Below are 12168 nucleotides of genomic sequence, written 5' to 3'. Positions count from 1 at the left end.
ACTCAAAGCCTCCACTATTATCTCCTATGATAACTTTGACCGTTATTAAAACAGCTTAGATGGGGTGAATAGAGACCAAACCTGTCATTTAGCAATCTTTAATTCACATTGATAAGAATCATTTGTGTTACCTTCATTATGGGGAGAAGGTCTTCCACTTTATTTACATTCTCCAGTGCCTGTCTAACTTCTACAAGCCCTCGTGAGTTATATGTTCTGAGAAGGACATAAAAAATAATTTTAAAAATTGTCATTAAAAGTATTTGGGGCATTACGGTGACACAGTGGTAAGCATTGTTCCCTTGTGGCATTGGTGATCTGGGTTCAGTTCCTGGGGTGCTAATAATCTGCATGGAGTTTGTATGTTCGCATGGGTTTCCTCCAGGTGCTTTGGTTTCATCCAACAGTCCAAAGATATGCTGGTGGGTTAACTTGCTTGTGGGAAGATTAGCCCTGATGAATGCGTGTTTGAGTCTGTGTGTGCCCTTCACTGGACTGATGTACCATTGATGGTGTACCTGCCCAGTGCTTCCTGTGACTGGCTCTGCACTACAGTGAACCCAAAATGAATAAGCGGTTATTGAAAGTGGTGCGATATGATTAAAAGAATATGCTATCATAATCAAAAATGTCTTCCTCAACAGCTTATCACTTGAGTTTGGAAAAGCAGGTGATAAACTGAAGTTGCAATAAACATTTATGTTCTTAATTACAAAGATGTGGGAGAACACTTTTTGTGTACATACACAAAAAAAACTTGAGTTAAACTACTGTATGTACTGTGGACAAGGCCATAGGCTGGAACGAAAAGATGAATGTCACCCTGCCTTAATGGCATGATTATATCATAACAGCATAATGGCAGGACTTTTTAATTATGTTTAAGTATTTTTGTATTTTTTTTAAACTTCAGAAATAATTTTCTTCACATTTTTAAATATCTAAATGGTTCTGTGACCAAGGACACAAAAATGAACTGAAACCCACAGAAACCTCAGGCTTTACTTTCTGGATTTCTTCAGTGACCCTGACTCCCAAAAGTAGGAAAAAGTCAGTCATTTAAGAACTGCAAATGAGTGACTCACCCGTGGTAAACCAGTATTCTGTCTTTAATGAAGTTAAGTATGCTGTCAAAGTATGCCAAGTACCGAATGTTTATGATCTGACCCCTAGGAAAAAAAAAAATGTCATTATTAAGAATAATTGTTTTTATTTATAAACATTTAACCTTTTAACTGTTTAGTAAGCACTTCAAGCAACACACTATGGTTAAGACTTCAGATTCATATGCGGAGTTGCACTGATTAGCAATTATAGTTTATTATTGGGCTTAGCTTCACATAGAGCTATTCTTAAAATAAGACTAGTAAATAAGCATTATCTCTTGAATGAAAAATGCAGTCACTATCATCTTACAGCAGTAATATCATAAACAAATGAGAGATTATAAACATCTCCAGTATGTTATGGATGCCTCTTCAGCTGCTGAAGGAACAAATGCAGATCTCTGATCTCTGTTTTTAAAGCAAGAAACTTTTTTGAAAGATACTTCCTACAGCTTATGTAACTCGAAGCAACTGTGTACTGAACGCCAGAATTTGAGACGGCAGAGTGATAGATTATTTGAAATCAAGAACATGCATTTCATACTGCTTAATACTGTGCTAAAAAGGATAGGTAGCATCATCATTTCCTCCAGCAAGTTAATGAGAAACACACTGATGTTACCTGATAAGGTTGATATGGTTGTTAAAGCCTCGACTCAGACTTCGAGCCGGCATTTGATCCAGCCATAGAACTGGTTGGTCTGGATCTGCGATCCTGCAATACAAAAATAGTAAAAAAAAAAAATACAACCTAAGATCACAGAGAAATATGATGATCAAAGAGAAGTTCAGTCCATTAGCCCTGGTGACCTCCAACACTAAAATGCAGAAGAGTTATTTGGGTTCTGGGGGGGTTGTAACCTTCAGAGAACAGCAAAATATGACGAAAACAGCCAAGAGGCCCTGCACCTTGGCCAAGGCTCATAATGAAATTGTTTATGAACTCCATGTGGTAAAAGGGGCAATATTTATTTTTGTTAAAAAACATCTATGAAAAGCGTGAATGGACACAATTTGTCTTAGTTGCATTACACCCCAAAAATGTCTCATTGTCATTTATACTTTGGACATTAAAACATACGAATACAGAAACAGGCAGCATGGTGGCACAGAAGTTAGCATTGCTGCCTCCCAGCACTGGAGCCCTGGGTTTAATTCCCAGACTGCTATCTCTCTGGAGTTTGTATGTCCTCCCCGTGTTCGGTTTCCTCCCACAGTACTTGATTGGCTTCTGTGAAAATTGGCCCTGGTGTCAGTGTGCCCTGTGATGGACTGTATCCTATATGCAGGGTGGATCCTGCATTATGCCCATTACTTGTCGGGATAGACCGCATGACTCTGAATTGGATAAAGATGTTAAAAAATGAATGGATGGGTTATAGAATTATTCAATTCTTTTTGAAACAGTAAAAAACTGAGATACAGTACTGTATTTTTCTTTGTATAATTCTCAAGACATGCACAGGGATCTTTAGAGTCCTGATACTTGGAAAAGCTGTTAGTTTAATGTAATGCACTTTTGTTTTGTAATCCAACACATTACAGTGAACAATGATGTTATGAATGAGATGTGTGTCTTTTAAAAGCTTACCTTCTCCACTTTACCGCAATGTCAAACATGTCCCTCCACTGCATCTGTCTTGTTTTGCCATTAACTCGGACTTTAGAGTTGCTCCAAGTGCGCTGCATAGCCTGCATTACTTCTAAAGTTGCAAGTCCCATGGCTAAGGATAGAGGACGTATAGTAAATTTTACATTTTTGTAAAACAAACTTCAGACCTTGAAGCATTTTGTTTCTATTTTGAAAGGCAAAAAGGGTTTTCCTTTAACGTGCGGACCTGATTCTGATTTCAGACCGGCTTGTAGCTATACCTACAATAAGAGTGTGCCTGTTCCTGTAATATGCCATTGTAGCCATTGGATATTTCTGATCTCCTTGTTGTCTAACAGGATCTACAAAATGTGCCGAACTGAAGTTTTCTATTCATGTAACCTGAAGCAATCCGATTGCTCTGCAGTCAGGACCTTATTTCCCTGTTCAGCCTCCCCTGCAAAAAAGTTACTACTGAAAATGTATCACTGCATTTTCAAACATTTACTAAGGTTTAACTTCAGTTTTGCTACAGTTTCCTTCAGTTCTAACCTCTTCACCTTACCTTTTTACACAAGCAAGATGTACAGGGTTATAAGGAACTTTCACTGTGGTATAACATGGTTTACACATGAACTCGTAAAACAAAAGAAATGCTAAGGAAAAAGTTCAAATATACGGGGTTATTATATTTTACTTAAACTGAGTAATCTTGAAGTTGTATAATGTCATAGTTTTAACCACACTGAGAACCACAGTAATCATTAATAAAAAATGCGCTGAACACAGGCTCATTTCACACTTCAAATGATGATAGCTTGAATAAACCAAATCTTTATAGGCTCAGCAGACAAGAAGAGAGACAGGGAGACTTATGGATATTGAACAAGACCGACTGCATCAGATAATTTAATCTTAGGTTTGCTGATCTAGTTCACTTTACTTTTTTCAGCAATCAATGCTCCATTATGGTTCTAGAATGCTATATTAAACCACAAGATATGAAAGAACAGTGAGGGTCTGTTTTCTTTCTGGACATCCTTTCTCTGGTTTCTGAATGCAATAATTCATGACACAAATAGAAGGTCATTTAAAAGTCTTTCCCAGAGCTGGAAAGGGGCAGGCTAACTTAAATTCAATTAGAATCATTTAATTTAAAACAGACAAAGATATAAAAAGCAGAACAACGGATATTTTTATGGTCCTCTCTCAGCTTTTAAGTGTCCTCAGAATTTGCTAAAATAGAAATCTGTCCTTGTTCATTTTTTACTTTTCACATTAAAAAAAAGATACAGTGCCTTGCGAAAGTATTCGGCCCCCTTGAACTTTTCAACCTTTTGCCACATTTCAGGCTTCAAACATAAAGATATAAATTTTTTATTTTATGTGAAGAATCACCAACAAGTGGGACACAATTGTGAAGTGGAACGAAATCTATTGGATTTTTGAAACTTTTTTAACTAATAAAAAAATGAAAAGTGGGGCGTGCAAAATTATTCGGCCCCTTTACTTTCAGTGCAGCAAACTCACTCCAGAAGTTCAGCGAGGATCTCTGAATGATCCAATGTTGTCCTAAATGACTGATGGTGATAAATAGAATCCACCTGTGTGTAATCAAGTCTCTGTATAAATGCACCTGCTCTGTGATAGTCTCAAGGTTCTGTTGAAAGCGCAGAGAGCATCATGAAGACCAAGGAACACACCAGGCAGGTCCGTAATACTGTTGTGGAGAAGTTTAAAGCCGGATTTGGATACAAAAAGATTTCCCAAGCTTCAAACATCCCAAGGAGCACTGTGCAAGCGATCATCTTGAAATGGAAGGAGTATCAGACCACTGCAAATCTACCAAGACCTGGCCGTCCCTCTAAACTTTCAGCTCAGACAAGGAGAAGACTGATCAGAGATGCAGCCAAGAGGCCCATGATCACTCTGGATGAACTGCAGAGAACTACAGCTGAGGTGGGAGACAACAATAGGACATAGGACAACAATCAGTCTTACACTGCACAAATCTGGCCTTTATGGAAGAGTGGCAAGAAGAAAGCCATTTCTCAAAGATATCCATAAAAAGTCTCGTCTAAAGTTTGCCACAAGCCACCTGGGAGACACCCCAAACATGTGGAAGAAGGTGCTCTGGTCAGATGAAACCAAAATCGAACTTTTTGGCCACAATGCAAAACGATATGTTTGGCGTAAAAGCAACACAGCTCATCACCCTCAACACACCATCCCCACTGTCAAACATGGTGGTGGCAGCATCATGGTTTGGGCCTGCTTTTCTTCAGCAGGGACAGGGAAGATGGTTAAAATTGAGGGGAAGATGGATGCAGCCAAATACAGGACCGTTCTGGATGAAAACCTGTTGGAGTCTGCAAAAGACCTGAAACTGGGACGGAGATTTATCTTCCAACAAGACAATGATCCCAAACATACAGCAAAATCTACAAAGGAATGGTTCACAAATAAACGTATCCAGGTGTTTGAATGGCCAAGTCAAAGTCCAGACCTGAATCCAATCGAGAATCTGTGGAAAGAGCTGAAAACTGCTGTTCACAAACGCTCTCCATCCAACCTCACTGAGCTCGAGCTGTTTTGCAAGGAAGAATGGGCAAGAATTTCAGTCTCTCGATGTGCAAAACTGATAGAGACATACCCCAAGCGACTTGCAGCTGTAATCGCAGCAAAAGGTGGCTCTACAAAGTATTAACGCAAGGGGGCCGAATAATTTTGCACGCCCCACTTTTCATTTTTTTATTAGTTAAAAAAGTTTCAAAAATCCAATAGATTTCGTTCCACTTCACAATTGTGTCCCACTTGTTGGTGATTCTTCACATAAAATAAAAAAATTATATCTTTATGTTTGAAGCCTGAAATGTGGCAAAAGGTTGAAAAGTTCAAGGGGGCCGAATACTTTCGCAAGGCACTGTATGTAACAATGTCACTAAATACAATTAAATTATCCTATGATACCATTCAATGAGATAACATTCAGGCTGATGATGGTTGCTTAGTGGTCAAAAATTGAATTTTGCTTCTGTCCAAATTTTATATAGGCATTATATGGGAGATAGCACACATTTTGAAACTTAACTTGGTATTTAAATTAAATATTATAGTAGTAATATGGTTTGCCCCCACTTCTGACAAATAACTTGCGATCGGCCCTTTCAGAACTATGCTCCATTAGGGGAAATGCTCCAAAATTACTATAATTGTTCTAACTATCTCTGCTACCGATACTAAGATGTGGCAGATCCCTATATACAAGGAAACTTGATATGACTTTCAGAAAATATCACCATTAACAAAAATAGAACCCACAGTGAGTAACTGCTTCCAATAATATAGTTTCGTTGGAACTACAGCCTATATTTCTAAACATAAATAAGCCTTCTATGGCTAAAGTCAGGATATTTGTAAGACTGCAATGCCACAATCAACAAGTGAAATCAAACTACCCTAGTTTGGAGAAAGTAGGTAACAGAATGGAAAACAAGCCATTTAGTCTAAAACATCGACACAATTACACTCCCATTGGTGACATTCATGCAAACAGTTAGTCAGCTCTTGATTTTTTTTACACTCTGACTGCCTTACCTCTGTGCATCCTGTGGTTAGGAAGAAATCCTGGTGTGTTGTACTGCATAAGGGCACCAAGGTGATCTGCAGTGCAAATGAGTTTCTGAACTTCAGAGGTATAACTTTCAAAGTTTTGAGGTAGAACATCCCTTCAACAAGGAGAAGAAGAGAGATTGTTTTTTAACCAGATGAGGCTCACATATGAAAAAAATGGCACTGTATTTCAAAGTCACAATCTGAAATCTAGTATAAAGAAGTCCCCTTCATTCACAAAAAGGTGTCCACATTATAGCTCAGCATATTGTGTTGTGCTGCAATTTGTAATATTTCATATTAGCATTTATTTACTAGTTGGTTATAAATTGTTAAGTGATGTGAAGCTCAACAAACAAAGAAAAAAGTAAAATTAGTAAAACTTTGTATTAAAAAACAAATGCTTCAAATAATTCAAAATGAATGGAATAAATGAAATGCTATGGAAACTGGAATAAGACAGATTCTTTACTTTTCAACAAAAGATTTTTCAAAAGAAGAGAAATAGGCAGTTGCACACACTGAATTTTAAAATTTGTGAGTCACGATGACAAGAGTGTCTTTGGATATTTGTTGCCATCTGAAATTTAGTTCAACCCAACTACAGTATATACTCTTAAACAGTTTTCCAAGCAAGTTTTAATTACAGTGATCTGTAAAAATGTTGTGCATTGCATTTCTCAGGGCTGGATCTGAAAGACTGGGCCTGAAGAGGAACCATGACAACTCACTTAATATGTGGCTGCAGGCCAGGCTGCTCCTCATAATCCTCTATGAGGAAAGGCAGATTTTTTGCCCAGTGGTTCTTGAAATTTCCAGGAAGATCCTGATCAACATTGTACTCTGCCACAGGAATGTCAAGATGTGCATGTAAATAGCGAGAGTATTCTTAAAAAGGGAAACAATAAGAAACACTGGTTAATGCTAACAGCAGATGAAAGCAGCACTAGAACTCATTCCTAATTGCATTTGTGTCTTAAGTTCTGGATGGCATATCAGGCTTCACAGGGCTACATGTTTTTCATCAGAATGTATTTAGACTTTTGCAACAGCACCTTTGGAATACACCAGACCCTTGCTTGCCATTTCTGGTTTCTCTTTGCAGATTTCTGGTGTATTTACACCTTTGCCAACTGCTACCCAAGCACAGCAATGTCACAGCATCGGTCTGTGCTCTGTGAATTGCATGATTCTTAAAGTACTGTATATTGAAAGCACCCTTGTTTAAATAACTATGTTTTTGTGCCAGTTATCTAAATGAAAAGCAATGTTCACAAGTAGTGAACCTAGTGAAGAAAAGCAGAGAAATAAAATGGATTTATAGGATAGGAGTGAGAGAGGATGTTTATTTTGTTGGGCACTATTACAAAAACACAGAGCTGAATGTAAGCTACATAAAGATTTGCATAACCCCCAGTGTCACCAACAAACTAACACAATAAATTATTTTTTATTTATTGCTTTATTTTTTGTTCTTTAAAAATAGATCTCGTGTATTATTTATGGAGTACAATGATTATTAAAACAGTAACTATTAATCAATAATTATCATTGATATAGTTGTTTCCTAATCTTTCAGTTCACGGTATTAAGCTTGAAATACCCAGTGTGACATAGTAAAATCTGAATACAATCAAAGTCCAAAGGACGGTGGATTGTCTTAGCTGTGTTCCTGTAAGGTGCACTTCTACTCACCTCTGAGGTATTTGACTTTCAGATATTCAGAGCTTGCCTTCTGGCCCAGTAGGGGGTCATTTAACATGACTTTTGTCTGCGCTTTGATCCCTTCATAAAACTGTCCCATGGCAACATGACTCAGCCCTTTCATGTACTGGCACACCTCATTGTATGGCTCCAGCTGGAGACACCTCTGTAAAGGGGTGAAGGAGACTTCATGAGCAACCAGTGCCGAACATAAGCATGCTCATAAGCATTTTTCCTCAATTTCCCCCCGGTCTTAAACCCTAGACGTAATTTAAGAACATGTGAAAGGTTAGAAATTAGAACGTATATCCCATGTTATAGTATTGCAAATATAACTTCTCTTTTATAACCTTTCTTGTGTTCTTAAATTTGCAGTTAAAAACTGACATCTTAATTTGGAAAAATGTTTAAGACAGATCATTCAGCCCACACGATTTCTTTCAATCTTAGTAACATTGATCTGAGGACATTGCCCAGCCTTTTCTTTTTTTAAAAAAAGGGCAAATAGTTTTGGGTAAAATCCCCCAAATATGACTTTGCTGACTGTGTGCTTTTCATGTATTTCACCAGAGAAAATGAAAAATAGTATGCAGGCTCCTGTGATTCACCCACTTTTGAGCCACTCCTGTTTTAACAGCCACCTGCCAGATGTTCAGCACCTAAAGGCGCCCCTGCATTTGCCCAGAACTAAGAGAGTACTGGCCAGCTTATCCCATCTTATCCTGGGCAAAACTTCTCAAATGATCTAGTGACATGACCCTGGCTCTCACCCCACAAGCCTGGACTGCTTTCCTTGAAAGAAGCCATAGCTGGGCAGCTTGTTCCAGACATCCACAATCCTTTGTGTAAAAGCAGGACCTCCTGATCACAGTTTAGTACGCTTCTCTGTAGTTTCCAGTTGTGCCTCCTGGTTCATGTTTCACTACTGATTCAGTAGATGGCTACATGGCTGACTTTCTCAATACCTTTGGGGATTCTAAATAATTTTTAAACCATCCCACTGTTTAATCATGTACAGGTTTTATATATTGCAACTTAAGTAAATTAAGAAGAATGCATGCAATAAGGCCTTGGTTTAATTTCGCACTCAAAGAATGGTCCAGAGATCGGGGTAGAGTGTCCAGCAACAGGGTACTTTCACACATTTATTTGAACACCTGAAAAATGAATACACAAACGGTCATCTTTGTCTTAGGGCTGGGTTGCTGAAAGAAGATGAAAGACCATCTTCTTTAAGACTACTGTGTTTTCTTTTAGGACAGTTCAATGTTTTTTTTTTCCGTAGCTGTTCTTCCATAGTTACATGACAGCATACACAATCACCATTTTCCTATTTAACTTGGGGCTAAATTCAGCTTGTTGATATGCTTATTATGCTGTTCCTTTTTATAAAAGGGAAAATCAAAATGTATGTTGATTTCATACAAAATGCCAAGAACTAAGAGAGATAAGAAAGATGCCTCCTGTTTACAATTTTAAATGTACTTTTTATCTCCATTAATTTTGCATTAATGGTTTGTTACATTCAAATAAATTTATTCATTAGAATTCATTTTAATGAATGAAATGTATTCATTAGAATATCAAATTCATTATAATCTCAAAATTGTGATCATCTGTTACCAGACAATTTATCTCAAAATCCCTCATAATACATAATTGCTGTGCACATCACACCAACATTGTGAAAGAATAATTAAGCCTTCAGTGGTTATCACAAATTCCAGTACAGCTTTCTTTCCCTTCAGAAACTGACTTGTGACACAGTGCATGGTGAATATTCTCTGGATCCAGTCTGCATTTACATTAATGTCCTTCTTCTTGCTCTAACTTGATTGTTCTCAATATGCAACCAAATATACAGGAACAACAAAGAAAATGTACAACCAACAAAAGACTGTTACATGCAATTTGCACTACTGCAGTGTAGAATAAACCACCTACTGTACAAACCTTTTTACAGAACAAAATAGCAGGGGAATCAACACTATTAACAAATGTTACACATCTTAGTATGGAATTGTTGCTGAAAGACTGCTCTCTCTTCATTAAAGTATGCTTGAGTCACTAATATTGAGTCACTTTCATTACTCTGAAAGATGATTTTTTTTATATTTTCCAGTATTACATTTTTACTACTATATGTGAAATTCAAAAGATTTTACAGTTTCTTTTATCATTCTATATTCATTTAATATCATTTATGCATATAGAAGCCCTGTTACCAAACTGCTTTTAATGTTTCAAAATAGGATTGCCAAAAAAATAACAAAAAGCACACCATAGCTAGTTACAACCATACCATAAACATGACTCACAATCCCCAATTACACTTCCCCTGTTTCATAAATGTTAACATTTTCTTCTGCTGGACAAAACCCTGCATAAGTGGAGGCTATTTGACTAGTCCCCAATGATTCCCTTCTGTATAGGTAGGCAGTCGGGAAGATAATGCTACCAAATATTCTGTCCGTCAGTGGACAGAAGCTGTGCTTTTTGTCAATCAACATGACCTAGATTCTAATAACACATTCAGGAAATAATCTGTATGTATTTAACACTTGGGATATCATTGTGGAGTAGTGGTTAGTGTTGTGAACACACAAATCCAAGATTGTGGGCTCATATCCAGAGGTAAATAATTTGTGTTCCCTTGAACAAAGTACTTCCTTGAAATTGCTACAGTTCAATCCCCTACTGTCTGAATGGGTGCTCTCCATGTCAGCAATTTTTTGCTCAATTGACTTAGTGATTTCAAGAAAACCTCCTTTTCTAATTCATGTCAAACTAAAAGTAATTATTACTGTCAGTTTGTGATGACTGTCTTAGTAAATTATATACAGTCTTATGCAGTCTGAGTAAAATATATACAGTCCATTCATCATAAAAAGGGAATTTGGAATAAATAATTAGATCACTGGGAAGGATATACATTTAGCCAGGCTTTGCCGAGTTGGCTGAATCAATCATAACTGTATCAAGACTGCCTGGAGTGAGCACTGTAGCTCATTTAGGTTATGGACGGTGCACTTCAGAGGTAGAATTATTGTGCAATTTAGGTCTTCTGTAATAAGGGTTACAGCTGTAAATAGAGCTGATTAATGAGCTGTTTATTCCAGTTTTATAGATAAAAAAGGCACTAACCGCCACTTTATTCATAACAGTTTTGTCAGCCTTGGGTGATTCTTTGATTTTTGTTCCTTACAAGGAACACAGAAGTAATTACAGTACCTTAAAATTCCTTATAGCTTCTTGAAGGCTGCCGTGATGGTACAGCATCATGCCCCTTAACTGGAGAGACTGGATGTGATTCTGATTCAACATTAGTGCTTTTTGGAAGCTCTCCATAGCAGCTTCAAAGTCACCCAACTCCCTGAAGATAGAAACAATAGGAGAAATCATCACATCTTGCAAAAAAGCCATTTTTATTATGTGTGCCAGCTCACTGCCCAGAAATGACATGAATGTATACAGTACAGTTAGTGGGTCTTGGATGTTAAATAAAAACATAAGGAACCTTTCTGAGCAGGACACTTTAAAGCCATATCTGAAATGCACATTCTGTGAACATGCTACAAGAATTGAATTTTTTGGGGGAGGCATTCAACATTTTCAAATACCTAATGTAATTAACATCAGACCAAAGGAACACTGTTCCTTTTAACTCAACTGGATTAGAGTATAAACACAAAAATTAACTCATTTTCACAAAGAGGCCTGCGGGGTTATAGATTCTTATTCAGAAAGTGTATAGTCCACATTGAACTACTGGAAGACTTTAGGGAGAATTTTGATGGGGTTCTTATTAATGAATTCATAATCATCTAATTAAGGGAGACTGCATTTTCTCCTTTACATGGCACTTAGGATCACATGGTGCCAAATTAATCTGACCTCTATTTTAGGAAGCCTGCTTTTGTAAAAATACAATCTGGTCATATTTCCGTGATTCAATTCTTCAATTAGATGCCGACAGAAAGGATCTTACCTGTAAGCCTGTCCAAGACTTTTGTAGGCATCTATAAAATCAGATTTTAACTTAAGGGCTTCTTTGAAAGTCTCAATTGCCTCCTGTGGGTACAGAAAGTTTAGACTGCCTTTCTTGAATCAGATGGAGTAAAACAGCAGTTATATTAAAACATTTTTTAAAAATTT

At 37.2% G+C, this 12168-nt stretch overlaps 1 protein-coding gene across 2 annotated transcripts in view; it reads right to left on the bottom strand.

The window, feature by feature from the left end:
* Window positions 1-12168, bottom strand: part of ttc13 (tetratricopeptide repeat domain 13) — a 33616-nt gene that overhangs the window by 7617 nt on the left and 13831 nt on the right. For both annotated transcript variants that reach the window (XM_088625042.1, XM_088625041.1), the window contains exons 9-17: window positions 12002-12084; window positions 11245-11386; window positions 8005-8179; window positions 7041-7197; window positions 6295-6425; window positions 2698-2830; window positions 1729-1821; window positions 1086-1169; window positions 132-216 (exon numbers count right to left, since the gene is read on the bottom strand). In XM_088625042.1, the coding sequence (XP_088481168.1) occupies window positions 132-216; window positions 1086-1169; window positions 1729-1821; window positions 2698-2830; window positions 6295-6425; window positions 7041-7197; window positions 8005-8179; window positions 11245-11386; window positions 12002-12084 (1083 nt within the window). The remainder of the gene's footprint in view (window positions 1-131; window positions 217-1085; window positions 1170-1728; window positions 1822-2697; window positions 2831-6294; window positions 6426-7040; window positions 7198-8004; window positions 8180-11244; window positions 11387-12001; window positions 12085-12168) is intronic.

This window comes from Lepisosteus platostomus, chromosome 3 (genome assembly GCF_059453375.1).
Source record: "Lepisosteus platostomus isolate fLepPlt1 chromosome 3, fLepPlt1.hap1, whole genome shotgun sequence".
NCBI lineage: Eukaryota > Metazoa > Chordata > Actinopteri > Semionotiformes > Lepisosteidae > Lepisosteus > Lepisosteus platostomus.
Note: the sequence above shows the minus strand (reverse complement) of the source record. Positions and strands in the feature narration are given on the sequence as shown.